The 14,747-nt window shown below is 59.9% G+C and overlaps 1 protein-coding gene across 2 annotated transcripts in view; it reads right to left on the reverse strand.

The window, feature by feature from the left end:
• Nucleotides 1-14,747, reverse strand: part of PFKP (phosphofructokinase, platelet) — a 52,577-nt gene that overhangs the window by 2,774 nt on the left and 35,056 nt on the right. For both annotated transcript variants that reach the window (XM_080811234.1, XM_080811235.1), the window contains 7 exons: nucleotides 13,512-13,582; nucleotides 12,366-12,453; nucleotides 11,728-11,880; nucleotides 5,229-5,393; nucleotides 3,660-3,721; nucleotides 2,673-2,784; nucleotides 1,658-1,757 (listed from right to left, as the gene is read on the reverse strand). In XM_080811234.1, the coding sequence (XP_080667360.1) occupies nucleotides 1,658-1,757; nucleotides 2,673-2,784; nucleotides 3,660-3,721; nucleotides 5,229-5,393; nucleotides 11,728-11,880; nucleotides 12,366-12,453; nucleotides 13,512-13,582 (751 nt within the window). The remainder of the gene's footprint in view (nucleotides 1-1,657; nucleotides 1,758-2,672; nucleotides 2,785-3,659; nucleotides 3,722-5,228; nucleotides 5,394-11,727; nucleotides 11,881-12,365; nucleotides 12,454-13,511; nucleotides 13,583-14,747) is intronic.

A 14,747-nucleotide genomic window follows, 5' to 3' on the forward strand; every position in this document is an offset into this window, starting at 1 on the left:
AAAATCTCAGATCCTCCACCATGTAATTTACTGATTCCAACAGTTTTTGGTGAACTGTAGCAGTCTGACTCCATTTCCGTGACAGCACAAAGAGCCAAGGATAGTGGAAACCAAAAGATGTCCACGGCCGTGGGGCCTCACTTTTCCCGCTATCAGAAATTATCTATAGGGGCGCCTGGGGGACTCAGCGGGTTAAGCATCTGCCTTCACTTCAGGTCATGATCTCGGGGTCCTGGGATCGAGCCCCACATCGGGCTCTCTGCTCAGCAGGGAGCCTGCTTCCTCCTCTCTCTCTGCCTGCCTCTCTGCCTACTTGTGATCTCTGTCAAATAAATAAAATCTTTAAGGAAAAAAAGGAAATCGTCTATAAAGCTGGCATACCGGTGAGGATCAATAACTGAATGCCAGACCGCACACCCACTAACCCAGACACCGTCCCACCAGCGTCACAGCTACCTGGTCTCTGACGGAGATTAGAGGCAATGCAATGAATGCGTGGGAGTGAGTACCCACATGAAGTCAGACCTCAGACTTCACATCAAGTAGATCAAAGAAGGAAATGTAAAACTGTTTCAGCAGGAGAGCTCAAACCGTAAAGGAGAAGGTAAACGGTCTACCTAAAGACTGAGGAGCGATGCTCGCACAAAACGACAAGCCCCACAGGACAGCCCTGTCTGCAACATGGGCTGGGCAGAATGTGAAATTGAATTTCCTAGAACATAAAGTAGAACAAGTTTCTGTAAAGTCATCGAAACATTTTTAAATCTATACAATGATATAAAAGCAAAAATTATGTGTCAATAAGGGAAATGTTACTAAGCAATAGGAAAGAAGCCAAATACCGGAAAAGCGCACAGAACGAGCGGGAGCCTGAGGAAGAATGAGGGAAGCTGACCTCCCTCCTCGCTTTGGAGAGTTCACCTCAGAGCCACAGGAAACTGCCCACATCACAGTGACAGCCCGCCAGGGACGGATCACGTGTCACCTGGGCAGGAGGAAGGAGACCGCATGCCCCATGGGTGACCCTGTGGTTGGGGATACCGGGATGCGGGCCAAGGGTCAGGAACACCCGTCAGGTGTGCATCAGAGACCAACGTCCCAGCAAAGGGAAATGCACGCTGCTGACTTCCGTCCCCGTAACCACAGGAGCCTGTGAAGGTGTCCCCGAGGTGGCAGGACCATGGAAAGCAGAATGATTCTGCAGTTCTGAGGTCTGGTGGGGAGGGAGGGCAATGAGCAGGAGAGAACATGCTAGATTCGGAAGGAGCAAACCGTCCAGACACCTGCCAGTTCCCAGTTTTCTCTGAAAAGAAGGGTCATGAAGAGTCCCTAAGTCCTCGGTGTCCTAAGTCAAGGCCAGTTGAGAGGGTGCTGTGTGGCCAAACACGAGGGCAGTTCACACCTAGGGTCCTGCCGGGGGAGCCCCAGGTATGGGAGGCATCCTTGATGCAAGGAGCACGGCGCTAAGCTACCCGAGTGCCCCCAACCACCAAGGAGCAGGAGCCAAGCCCTGCCTTTGAGGAATCACTGCCAACGACAGCCTGGAAGGTCCCAGAGCACCTGCAGAGCAAGTCCCTGTGCAGCTCGAGGCCGAGCACGTGCAGAGCAACAGGCACCTGCCCCCAGAGCGCCGGCCGCCCCCAGCCACGGTGCCTACCTTTGCCCGGAGCCTCCTTCAGTTTTGTGCTGATCCACTGCATGGCCCTGGCAGAGATTTTGGTCCCGAAGTTTCGATCGAACGGTGAAGGCGCTCCGCCCTGCGGACAGTCGGAGGTACGGGAGCCGTTACGGACACAGGACAGCGGCCCGGCTGCTTTTTAAAATGCACTGAAAGGTATGAGGGCTTACAAAGTTCACTTCCTGCTCTGACGAGAGTCAGACCCTGTAAGTGGGGGCTCGGGGGTCTGTGTTTTTGTTCTTGCATGTTTTTACCTGCTTGTAGGTAGCTGGGACCTGCGGCCAGCGCTCCGCCCCCGAGGCCAGCTTTCCAGCGCTCACCCCCACCCCGCACGGGGCTGCGCAGCTCCCGGCTTCGTTCTTTTCAAATCTCCTGTCGGAAAGTCTTATTTTGGGGTAGGGAGCAGGTCACAGTTTCCATTAAGAATCTGACCGACCCTGTGGGCTAGCTTTCACAAAAATACACACACACCATTTCGTCACATAAGCAGGGGACCGACGGGCCCTCTGCAATGGATGAGTGGGTAAGTTAAGACCCTAAGATGGTGGGGGAGGGGGAGTAGTGTTGGGACCAGGACAGGCATGCCATCTGGCGACGGTGGCCCTTACCCCACGCCCACCTCCAGCTCTGTCATCTGGGGCACGCTTGCAAACCAAAGCACACCCCGAGGTTCCTTCCAGACCGCTCTGATTCTGTGCAGACCTCAAGCCTCATGTGTCTGATGTGTGAGTAGTCACTAAGAGCCAATACCGAATGAAGTACTTGGTCACCAGAACACCGGAGGTCTCCCATCTACCCCTGCGCAGAATGTCTACAGCTGGCGGAACGTGGTGGGACTTCCTAACGGAACCGTAACGTGGTGAAGTAAATGCCAAGATGTTTGAAATCTCTCCTGAACACACATTTTTTCCCCATGACAGCTAAAATAAGGCATCCGTCTACACCGAGCCTCCTGGACAGCGGCCTGCTTCGCACCCGCAGGCCCCGGGCCCACCTGCTGCATGTGGCCCAGCACGTTCTTCCTGCAGTCGAACACGCCCTTGCCCTCCTCGGAGTACAGCTGGTAGATGAAGTCCGTGGTGTAGTTCTCGCTGCAGCTCTCGTTCCTGCAACAAGAGGACCCATGGCTCAGGGCGCCGGTGGGGCGTGCAGCCGGCCCCGCACCCGTCCCGCACGACCCGCGTCCTCCTGTAGAAATGCCAGTGGCCACCCGAATGTTTATAGCAGCAATGGCCACAACAGCCAAACTGTGGAAAGAACCTAGATGTCCATCAACAGATGAGTGGATAAAGAAGATGTGGTGTATATACACAATGGAATACTATGCAGCCATCAAAAGAAATGAAATCTTGCCATTTGCGACGATGTGGATGGAACTAGAGGGTATCATGCTTAGCAAAATAAGTCAGTCGGAGAAAGACAATTATCATATGATCTCACTGATATGAGGAATTTGAGAGGCAGGGCGGGGGGTTTTGGGGGGTAGGGAAGGAAAAGAAGAAACAAGATAGGATCGGGAGGGAGACAAACCATAAGAGACTCTTAATCTCACAAAACAAACTGAGGGTGGCTGGGGGGTGGAGGGTAGGGAGAGGGATAGGGTGATGGACACTGGGGAGGGTATGTGCTATGGTGAGTGCTGTGAAATGTGTAAACCTGGCGATTCACAGACCTGTACCCCTGGGGATAAAAATACACTATATGTTTATAAAAAATTTTAAAAATTAATAAAAAAAAAAAAAGAAAAGAAAAATGCCAGTGGCTTAAAGAAATGACTTGGTAACACCTTAGGGAAAAAAAAAAAAAAAAGAACCACAAAGCAAAAGTGCATTTTCAGACGTGCCCTTTAGTTACACGAATGCGTGTGCTGCGCCTCCTGCATGTCTCCAGGGGTGAGCGACGACCACCCCGGAGTGCTTCAACCCCGTGGCCAGGTCGTCTGGGGAGCTGGGGCTCAGTGACCGAGGACAAGCGTCCGTACCTGAGCACGAGTCCCCTCTGAATGGTGGTCTTCATTTTCTCCGTCAGGTGCTCCACGTTGGACTAGGAAAGAGCGTTCAGTTAGCCCGGCACCCGCCACCACACGACCCCAGGGTCGCACGCAGCGGGGAGCGCGGGAGAGCACAGCTGCACGGCGAGACCCGGCCGGGGGTGTGAATGGAGCAGAAGAGGCCAGCACCTGCGGGCAGGCAGTGCGCTCGGCCCGGAGGGCAGCCGCTCAGCTGGGCACACAGACAGTGTCCGGGGACCCAGCGCCCCTGCAGCACGCAGGGGCTATGGAATAAATAGCTTTCCCTCTTAAATCACAAATTCACGTCCTCTGTGCACCAAACCCGCGTGTACCAGCGCCCCCGCTCCTGTGCCTCACGCGGTCTTCTCCCTCGGAGGACCAACTAGCACACCTGAATTTGTGCATCATCTCCGGACTGCCTGAGCGGGATCTGGGGGCCTGGAGAAGCTTTTCTAGCCTTGCACTTGTGCACAAAGTTTGTACAGAAAGGGATTCTGGATCTTGAGCACGGAAAACGTGCACGGGAAGGAGGTGTGTGCGTGTAAGCGAATCTGCCGTCCTCACAGTGGTTGCCCGTGTGCTGGGGCGGAGACGCGTACACACCGAGCCCTGTCTCCTGGTGGTTTCTGAAGGACGGATGGTCAGAGCCACGGTGTGGAGAAATTCATAGGTTAAGTCTGGTAACAAGTAAAATCATCAAGCGGGTCTCTGCTTGGTTCGTGGGGTCCAGAAACATAAAGACTTTAAGGTTCCTGTGCTCACTTCTGCAGCACAAACGCAGTTTTATCTATATTTTCGTGTGAGCTGTGTCTGTCTTCCTAAGGCCTGTCCTTGTCCAGTGCCCGCCTCCTCCTGCCCCGCGGGAGGTGCGCAGCCCGACGCCCCTGCACTTGCCACTCACCTCCCAGTAAAGCTGGGGCCCGAGGGAACCTTGGCCGATTTGGAAAGCGCGTCTCAACCTTAGGATCCCCAAGTGAACCCTGATGTCAGCTGTGGCCCCAGGTGCAGATGACACGTTAGTGTCGGGGGAGGAGGGTCTGTTCTGACATCGGTCCCGCCTTGGCGGGGGTGTTGTCGGGTGTGGGGCAGGCATGCAGGGGACCTCTGTCCTCACCCTGAAACTGCTCTAAAAAATACATTCTGCTAATTTAAAAAAAATCTTTAAAGGAAGCATACAATCAGAAAGCAGGTTCTATTTTGTTCTTAGTGCCTTAAGCCCACAGTCCCAGTCTCGCCAGCCCTGCGCGCGCCATGCACTCCCCCGTCACACCCAGCCTTTGCGGCAGGGAGGCCTCAGCACTCCAGGGAGCATGTGCTCCCGCGACCCTCCCGCACGGGCACCCACAAGGACATGGGTCTCAACTGGAAGCCGGGCGTCCGCTCACGCCCCTCGATCCAGTGAGGGATCCCTGAAAGCGTGTGTAGAAGTTGGTGTCCTGTCAACCCCGTCACTCTCCCCTCGGAGCCAACCACCACACGTGCAACCAGACAGCATCACCAACAACCATGTCACCCAGGGGCCCCGCGGCGGGGACGTACCTGCAGATCTCGGATGTCAAACGGCTCCTCAAAAATGTAGGCAGCATCAGCTCCGGCGGCGAGCCCCCCCATGTTGGCCAGGTAGCCGCAGTAGCCCCCCATGGTTTCGATGATGAACACGCGGCGCTTGGTCCCGCTGGCCGACTGTTTGATGCGGTCACACGTCTGGCCACAGAGGAGGACACAGGTCATTCCACTGTGGGGGCAGCCAGGGCTGGGACACGGGGACAGAGGCTGCGGTTCCCGGAGCCCCCGGCCCTTGCGGCTGTGCTCCCCATCCCTGTATCCTGACATGCCCACCGGGGGGCCGGACAGCTCGCTGGAGCTGCCCGTGCAGCCTCGCGGGCTGTGGGCCCCGTCCGGTGGGTGGGCTTCTTCTGAAAGGCTCCCTGTGACATCTGGGTCCCGCTCCTCCTCAGTCTAACCCCAAACATGACACCCCGCGAGGGCAGCTCTACCCGGAGCTGGACAGGGGCTCCTAGACAGAGGTCCTCTGAGAGTCTTCCAAACGCTCAGACAGTGGGCCTCCTAAGGAAACGCCTGCCATGGGTCAGCCTCGGGACACAAGCTCAGGGCTGACACAGCACACACTCCCGTCCTCCGCCGTCCCGCGGCCTCACCAGTGCCGACACCCGTGCACGCTCGCGGGACCACAGCGTCCCCACCTGGCCCCATCCCGGACGACCACTCTGATCCGGGTCTGCCAGCCCGGCCCCGAGACAACGTCTAAGTACGTATCTGAGCCTCTCCCTGGCCGGCCCACTCCCAGCACCAGATGCAGCCTCTGTCCTGCTCCCAGAAGAGAGGACCGGGGGACGGTGGCCCCCGGACGCACCAGCTCCTAATCCAGCAGCCGGGCCCCTTAGGTCACTAAAACCAGCACCGACAAAGCTTCAGTACAGAAGGCAGCCCCACCCCGCACTGGGGGCACAGGTCAGGGGACAGGGAGGAATCAGGAGCGTGGAGGTCCCCACACCGGCCCCGTTCACGGTGTAGGGTCCCCTCCCAAACCCAGACGCCCTACCGTGGCAGCCAGACCGTTCTCCCAGCAGTCCCCGGGCCACAGTCCCACTGGCCTTGAAACTTGGAGTTACAGTCCCAGCGCGGCTAATGTCTCGTCACACGTGTTTTTTTAACAAATTGTGTGAAAACGTGAGGAGGGGCTCAGAACAGGGTGAAGACGAGAGCCCCGGACCTGGATCGGAGGACGCAGTCTTGCTGGGAGGTTAGCCCCCACGACGGGGATGTTCCTGAGAATTAGGTCAAGAACATGGCCCTCCCCTGGCCACCTGCCCTCCTCCTGTTGGGGGACCACGCCCCACAGCAGTCCATCACTACGGTATCAATGTCTGGTACCCACAGACCAGACGGTGCCCAGGGTGGGGCCTGCCGGATCCCCAAGGACGGGAGCCCCTTTCTAGGAGCAGAGCCTCCCCCTGCACAACCAAGGGCTTGCCCAAGCCACAAACGTGCCTGCTCTCTCTCCCCTGGAGAGTTCCCACTCCCAGGCCCTGAATCCCTGCACACACACGCTCCGGACTTGCGCTGAGCCCTCCTCACACAGCACGGCAGGCTGGCCGTCCCCGAGCGTGACCGCAAGCCTCCTGGGCACAGCCCATGAGAGACCAGGGCATCCTGCTTTGGGGTGTGCAAGAACGAACATCACCCGGAGCACTCAAGGACCAGCCCCGTCCCCGCTATGCCACGAGCTCCCACGGACCGACCGCAGAAGGAATCCTAACCGCAGCTCGCTCCTTCTGCAGCACCGGGTGGGCCCCTCCTCCGCGCCCGCGAGAGGGGAAGAGAAACCCCCCGCCCGAGTCCGCCCGATGGAGCCACGGGGCCTCTTACCTCCACCACGGCATTGAGGCCCGTGTCCGAACCCAGGCTCACGTCTGTGCCCGGGACATTGTTGCTAATGGTGGTCGGCAGGAGGCAAATGGGAATGCAAAACTCCGGGTGGTGGTCCCGCGAGTCAGCGAACAGAACGGCACTCTCGAAAGCCTGAAGCAGCGGTGCGAGCGGTCAGGGGGCGTCCCCAGCACCCCCTGCGAGCTGCGTCCGTGGGGCCCGGGGCGTGGGAGCTCCAGGACTGCGGAAGGGGAGCTGCGGGAGCGGGGCACAGGCCTCCAGGAGGAGGGGATGCGAGCCAGTGGGCAGCAAAGCAGGAGCCAGGGAAGGCGGCGTGTCAGTGGACGGACAGCCAGCCGTCCTTGGCAGCTCGGAGGCGGCGAGGGAGGCCAACTGGCGGCGGGTGTGGGGGCTTCATCAGGGGCCAGGCCAGCCCGGCAGCTCTGGGCACACAGGGGCCCTGCAGCCCGGCCTCGGCAAGGACCCCAGCACCGGCATGAAAGGCAGCCGGCAGGGCGACAAGCACTGGGCTGGGGAGCGCAGCCGGTCGCGCCTCTGCTCTTCCCCAAGCCCTTCCCAGGACTGACACAGCAGCCGGGGGCAGCCAGAGCCCCCCCGCTGCTCGGGGACCCCAAGCTGAAGAGTCTGCCTCCGAGGTCAAAGAGGGACTGTTCGCAGGCTCGTGGGGGGAGGTCTGAGGTCTCTGCCTCTGTCAGTCCAGTGTTCGTTAGTGGCACAGGCCCCCCATCTGCCAGCCCTGAGCCCACCAGGCTCGCCGGACGGCCGGGTGGTTTGAGAGACCACCCACGGGCACACAGATGCCCGCACGGGCTGTACTTCTCCCCCCAGGTGACCCCCGTGCACTGCGGCAGGAACGCACCGGGATTCGGCGGGGAGGCCCAGGCCTCCCAGAGCGGCGGATGCTCTCCATGGCCTCGTGCTTCCCAAAACACATCAGGTCCTGGGGCTGCTGTGGCGCGAGGACCTGTGGCCGGTTAGTCCAGGGAGCAGCCAGGAGGCAGCTGAGGGGGTCACCCCCCTGCCTCGTGGCCCCTCCGCCTTCACCCTCCTCCACCTCAGCCTGCCCCCGTCCCTGCACAGACCCTGCTTTTCGGCCCCCAGGCCAGGTCAGGGCCCTGCGTGTAGAGCCAGCGCGGGCAGGTGTGCAGCCGGCTGTCGGAGGCCAGGAGGGCGGTTAGCATCCCTAAATCCGGCATCCCCCAACCACAACGACTTTCTACGTTCTGGTTCCTGTTGCTCCTCTTTTTCTCCTCCATCTCCAGGAAAATGACTGGGACCCTCCAGCAAGGACAGCCCTGCCCGGAGCGGGAGCAGGTGGCTGGAGGGGATATCTGGCCCCAGGCCTGGGGAGCAAAGCAGACTTCCGCTTTGGGCTCCAAGTGCACGGAATTTACAACACAACAGCCCCGCGCTAACGCCGAGAAAGACGGGACCCTTGGTAGGGAAATAACCCTGCTCCCATCTCGTGCTCCCAACTCAGGAGGCCACCCTCCCGCCCGCACGGCACCACGAGGCTCAGATCGGATGGGGATGTCTTGGGCGCCAGTTCTGGGGACGCAAACCCAGCCCCTCACGAGCCGCGCAGCCGTGGTGGGACAGGTTTCTGAGCCCCTGCTCGGAGGGGCCCGCGAGTCACCACAGCCTCCAGGGAGCACGAGACGCAGAGGTTTGTCTGAGGGATGCCCAGTAAGCCGAGCGTCCTCGCTGACACGGAGGACATCAACTGTAAGGACAGTGACCGAAGTGCCCAAGATCACGACATGTCCGGGGGCCCGGGCCCTGTGGACACTGGGTCCGATGGCTCCCTGCAGCCGGGCCATGCTGAGGTCGTGGGGGTCAGCAGCAGTCAGGCCTCTACCCACCACACACCAGTGGCACCCCCACAGCCCGTTCTGGCGACCGAAACCACCCCTAGGCATTGCTCACGCACCCCGGGGCAGAACCCCAGCACAAGAGACACTCAGGGCAGCCGGCGCACCTGGACAGGAGGCCACGGGCCCACAGCTGGCCCCCCCCGGGCAAGAGCTCCTGGCTGACGGGCGCACACCTGCACGGGTCCACAGCTGGCCCCCCCGGGCAGGAGCTCCTGGGTGACGGGCGCACACCTGCACGGGCCCACAGCTGCCCCCCCGGGCAAGAGCTCCTGGCTGACGGGCGCACACCTGCACGGGTCCACAGCTGGCCCCCCCGGGCAGGAGCTCCTGGGTGACGGGCGCACACCTGCACGGGCCCACAGCTGCCCCCCCTGGGCAAGAGCTCCTGGCTGACGGGCGCACACCTGCACAGGTCCACAGCTGGCCCCCCCGGGCAGGAGCTCCTGGGTGACGGGCGCACACCTGCACGGGTCCACAGCTGCCCCCCCTGGGCAAGAGCTCCTGGCTGACGGGCGCACACCCGCACGGGACTTGCTCTGGTGCTTGCTCCCTCTGGAACCCGTCAAGAGCAACGCGAGGCACCCTGAGCGGTCCCCTCAGCCCCGACGGCCCCTTTCCAGCCGGCTGCTCCCCTGTGCGGCCAGCCCCGCCGGGTTCCAACCCAGACCCAAACCCCACACGGCTTCACTCCGGCTTGCACAAACACCACTCCATACAAAACCCAGCCACGTCCACACACCCTGCCTGGGTCCCAACCAGGACACGATCTGCAGGAGTGGGTGTCGAGGCTCCTACACAGGTCCCCCTGGGCATCCAGCTCACTATGGGTCACAGGTCAGGACAGGGACCCTGGTGCCCATGAGAACACCCACAGGCCTGGGCCTCAGGACACCTGCACACCTCCTCCCCTGTGCGTGTGGGCCTGGACCAGCCCGGACACGAAGCTGCCACCTCGTAACAGGGCAACCGGCTTGAGGAAACTCAGACAAGTGAGAAACCCAATTTAAAAGCTCATCTACCCAATTTCCAAACCCCTCCAGGGGAGCAAGGCGGACCATTTAGAGTTTCTGTACGTATTTTTCTATCTGATCTTGATAACCTGGAAACCACGTTTTTAAGCAGAGGATCCTGGAACTCTAAAGTGGGAGACCCCTGGCTTCATGCCACAGAACACACACCCAATGTCACAGGGAAACCAACGCCAACCGAGGCCCACCCCGCTGCCGCCGACTCCCGAGTACCCCTCCCCCAGCCCCCGGAGGGCTCCAAGCAGGCGACAGGAAACATGAACTTGCGGTTCCTTCCACCGAGCGTAAGCAGATGCGGACTCCAGCCAAGGACAGAGAAACAGCAGGAAAGCACGGATGACGGTCACACACAGGGAGGGACAGTGACCCTCCCACGGAAGGCTGGAGCCTCATCAGGGGCCGAACTGGTTCCCAGCAGGCAAAGCAGGAGCAACAGTCACCAGGACGGCGGGCGCGATGGCCCGGAGACAGGTTAGTGGTGCGGACAGGGGCGCTCCGGCGTGGACGCACAGGAGACACAGGGCAGGGCTTTTTAGTAAAGAAACCGCAGAACGGTGAAGCATCTCAGAAAAGCAAGACAAAACAAAACACAAAACAGCAAAGTGCTAAAGCATTACTTACCGCCTGAATTTTATTTAAAAAGCTTCTCTTTTATTTACCAGCACTAGAGACAAATGTGATCCCACTGGGTTAAGAAAAAGAATCCTAGAAAAACACCCCTGGGATCTGTGTCCTCACGGGGAAAATAAAGACTGGAGAATTTACTTTAGAATTGTGGACGCTAGATTAAAAAGGAGAAGCGTATTCTGCTGGTTACTGTGCTGTGAGCTCCCACACCATTTCCCCAGCATGATCACAAACAGGGCAACACGGGCGTGTTTGTTTTGCTACTGCTTTTCGGCAAAAACACCCAGCATGGCATCACTGATTTTTCAGGTGTGAGTTAGTGTCCCTGAGTTACAGTGGGGAGAACGGTGCCAGCGGCAGGAGCCACAGGGAGGACGGAGGCCACTGGTGGATTCAGGTCAGTGGACAAATTACAGAACCCTCAAGCTCAGGTTCTAGCCTCATCCATTCGGGGGCATCAGACCCAGGATTTGTCATAATAAATTATGTTACGATCCAGGGCTTCCCGGGGGGCTCAGTCCTTAAGCATTTGCCTTCGGCTCAGGTCATGATCTCAGGGTCCTGGGATCAAGCCCCACGGCGGGTTCCCTGCTCAGCACGAAGCCCGCTGCCCCCCCTGCTTGGGCTCGCTCTCACCAACTGTCGCTCTCTCTCAAATAAACAATAAAGTAATTTTAATTACTTTATTTAAAATTTAATTTAAAATTTAATTAATTTTAATTAAAAATTAATAAAGGATGTTATGGGGCTGAAGTAAATTTGGTCCAGCCAAAAAAAAAAAACAACAAAAAAAAAACAACAACAAAAAAACGAGCTAACTTTAATGATTAGCCGAATCACAAAATCCTAGCCCACAACTAGGGGAGCCTCAGACGCTCCTGGTCACTCGAGGGCTGGCCGCAGCAGAGCCCCGGTGCTGAAACAATTCTGGGGATCGGACCAGAGACGGTCAGGCTTAAGGAAAAAAAGGGAAAAAAAAGGCGTTTCTGGAAAGAAGTCGGGGTCTCGCTGCTGTCTCTAGTGCATGGCAGATAAAAGCGGGCCAGCGCCCCCGCGTTAGCATCCGCCGCACCTGCTCTGCCGGCCGCACAGACTTACGTCGGTGATGGTGTTGAGCGCTGTGTCCGCGCCGATGCTGAAATCAGAGCCTGGCACATTGTTGGAGACGGTGGCGGGGACCATGACCATAGGGACACAGAGCTCCTCGTACCTGTCCCGGGCAGCCGACAGCTCCAGCAGTCCCAGGTAGGCCTATCGGGCAGTGTGCAGGTGTGGGGGGAGGGGGAGCAGAGGGCCATTAGGAACACGGAAGGCGTGAGGGTCACCAGAGAGGTCAGGCGGGAGGGACACCGCGTCTCCTGGGGGCAAGCGTCTCATTGTCTGAGACCCTTACATTTTCTCTAAAGCGAGCGGAAAGGTTATTAGGGGACCGATCACGGTTGAATAAAAAAACATAAGGTCTGCGGTCCAACGTGCGACGGGATGCAGTGGGGTCACGTGACCACCCTGCCTGCTGGTGGCCCACGGGCCTCGAATTCGAGAGAGACGACCACCTGTGCGGAGGGGAGGCGCACGCGTCCCAGGTGGGGAGCCCCGCTCCTGCTCCCCGACTCGGCTGCACCCGCGGCCCCCGGGCCCAGGGGCTACCGCCCCCCACCCACTGCACTGTGCTCGCCGAGGCCTGCCCACGCTCACCCCCCACCCCGCCGGCAGGCGCCCCGGGGCCAGGGACGCACCTCGAATCCCCCGATGATCAGCAGGGCGTTGATACTGTGCGTCCGCATCTGCGCGGCGATGTCCTCCAAAGACTTCCCAGGCAGTGTGCTAGAGACAGGCCAGTGCACACGTGTGGGCTGGGAAGACCCCGCACCGTGGGCGACACCCCCGCCGGCACCCGGGAGCCCCGCGACCCCCACGAGCCGCACCCTGCTGGACGGCAGCGCTGGAGAAGCAAGGCTGCAGGGAGTGTATTTAAAACAACAAAACCGAACACCACGCATGGGAAGGGATGCTCGGCTGTGCGGTGCCTGGAGCGCAAGAGAATCCTGACGCCTCCGCAGGGAAACGCTCTATCAAAGCTTGTGGGTGTTCCCAACACCCGGAACCCCCTGCGCGCGCAGCTCGCCCAGCCCTGCTCTCCGTAACGCCGCACGCGCTCCGCTCGCTACTCCCCTCCTGCCTTATCGCCTGGAACCAACGCAGGGCCAGCGTGGAGGACCGGACGCGTGACCGCTGGCCCGGCCACGGCCGCAGAGCCGCCGACACCCGCCCGCCTCTTTCCTCCACGCGGACAAGATGTGTGTGCTTTCAGTACATTTAAAAGAACTCTCAGGACAAAACTGCCCGGGGCTGGGCGGTCGGGGCAAACCAGGGGGCTCGGTGGCAACGACAGGGTCCCCCCGCTTCCGCGGCACAGCCACCACCCTGGAGCAATGCCTGGGCTCAAAAGCACGAGCACGTGGGTGTCAGAGCCGATCGGAAGGGGCCCGGGGCACACAGGTGGACACGTCTGCTCTTGGATGGAGCCCCGGCATCCCCAACAGCGGGGGCGGGCAGCGAGCGGCGGTGGAGAAGCCGTGGGCTCCGTAGGGCCCGCCTGCAGCCACCATGGGGCTCTGTGCATCAGCGGAGATCGAGGACACTGCGACAGCAGTCCCCGAGTCACGTGCCTCGCCTCTGCTGCAGGGCACATCTCGGGGGCTCCCCAGAGCACGACCTGGATCCCTCATGGCGGGGAGGGGGCTGGCCCGTAAGCCAGCACCAGCTGCCTTCGGGGTCCCTTCCCCAGAGTGAAAAGCAGCAGCTTCAGCCCCAGCTGCTCGTCTAAGATGGGAGCCCTTCCCCTTCCCAAGAGCTGGTCAGAACGGGGACGGGGAAATTACCGTTTGGTCCCAAGAATGGAGCCTCCTTGGCCGGTCCAGCCTCCGACATCCCCCCAGCCGATCTCCTTTATCTGGTGTGCAGACACAGTCGAACAGGGGGGGCGACAAACAAGGGGGTGAGCTGTGCGGACAGACGGCTCCCAGGTCCGCACGCCCTGCAGGGGCACCTCCCCAGGGGCCTGCGAGGCACTCGGAAGCCGTCCCCGTCGTGTCGCTGAGCGGGTCAGGTGGGTCCGGTGGAACGCAGGACACCTCACCCCAGCCCTCCCGCCGCCTACCCCCACCATGCAGATCCGATCCGGACCTCAGCTGGCCATACTCTACCCATGAGAATGAAAGAAAGACAGATATTGTTTTTCTTAGTTGATAGAAAAGAAAACTTCTTTAATTAAAAATCAAAAGAAATCTTAAGAACGCAGGTGAGGCCAGCTAGGCATGCACACAGGCCGTCTCCTGGGCTGGCTCCCCTCCCCGGTCCCAAGAGAGTGGTCTGGTCCGCGTGCACCAGTCCCTCCCCAACTCCGGTCTCCAGCCCACGCTTCTTAAAGACCCCGAGCACAACCCCTGCCAGCTCCCAGGACACCTCCCCCCCGGGAATCCGGTCACCCGTCCACAGGTCCCATCCTGCTTCTTCAAAACCCTCCTGTCTTCTCTGAGCAAAACCCAAGTTCCTTCCAATCACCTACAAGCCACGTGCCCCCCCCTTCCATTCCCCTGCTCCCCTGAGGCAGCAGCCACGTGAGCCCGCCATCCCGAGCCCCTCTGGGCCTTGGCGCTGTCCTCGCCCAGCCGGCACGTCCTCGCGGCCACTGGCTCAGCGCCTCCGTCCCCCGTCTGAGACTCCCTCCCCAGGGGCGTGTGTCAATAGGGTCCCAGGGCAGACCCCTCCTCTGGGCGTCTGTGCAGCGCTGGTCCCGGCCCAAGGTGCCCCATCCCGTGCTTCCCCCCTCGCTCACCATCCTCTCCCTCCCCAAGCTACAACCCGGCAGAGGGCAGCTCTGCTTTCCGTACCAGCTGGCTTCCCCGGGGTAAGAACTCGGTACATTTTGGGGTGATCAGGCCAATAAATACTGTCGCGCAGGGCACACTGCAGCATCAGCCACATTATCTCAACTCCTGCGGCATGTGACCTCGGTCATGCTAATCCATGTCTCCATGCCTCAGTTTCTAAATAAGGAAAATGCGGCTAATATCTCAGGTCTGCAGCTCTCCTTGGAGTACTGAGTGTGCACAGTA

Source organism: Martes martes (assembly GCF_963455335.1).
Source record: "Martes martes genome assembly, chromosome: 8".
Classification (NCBI taxonomy): Eukaryota; Metazoa; Chordata; class Mammalia; order Carnivora; family Mustelidae; genus Martes; species Martes martes.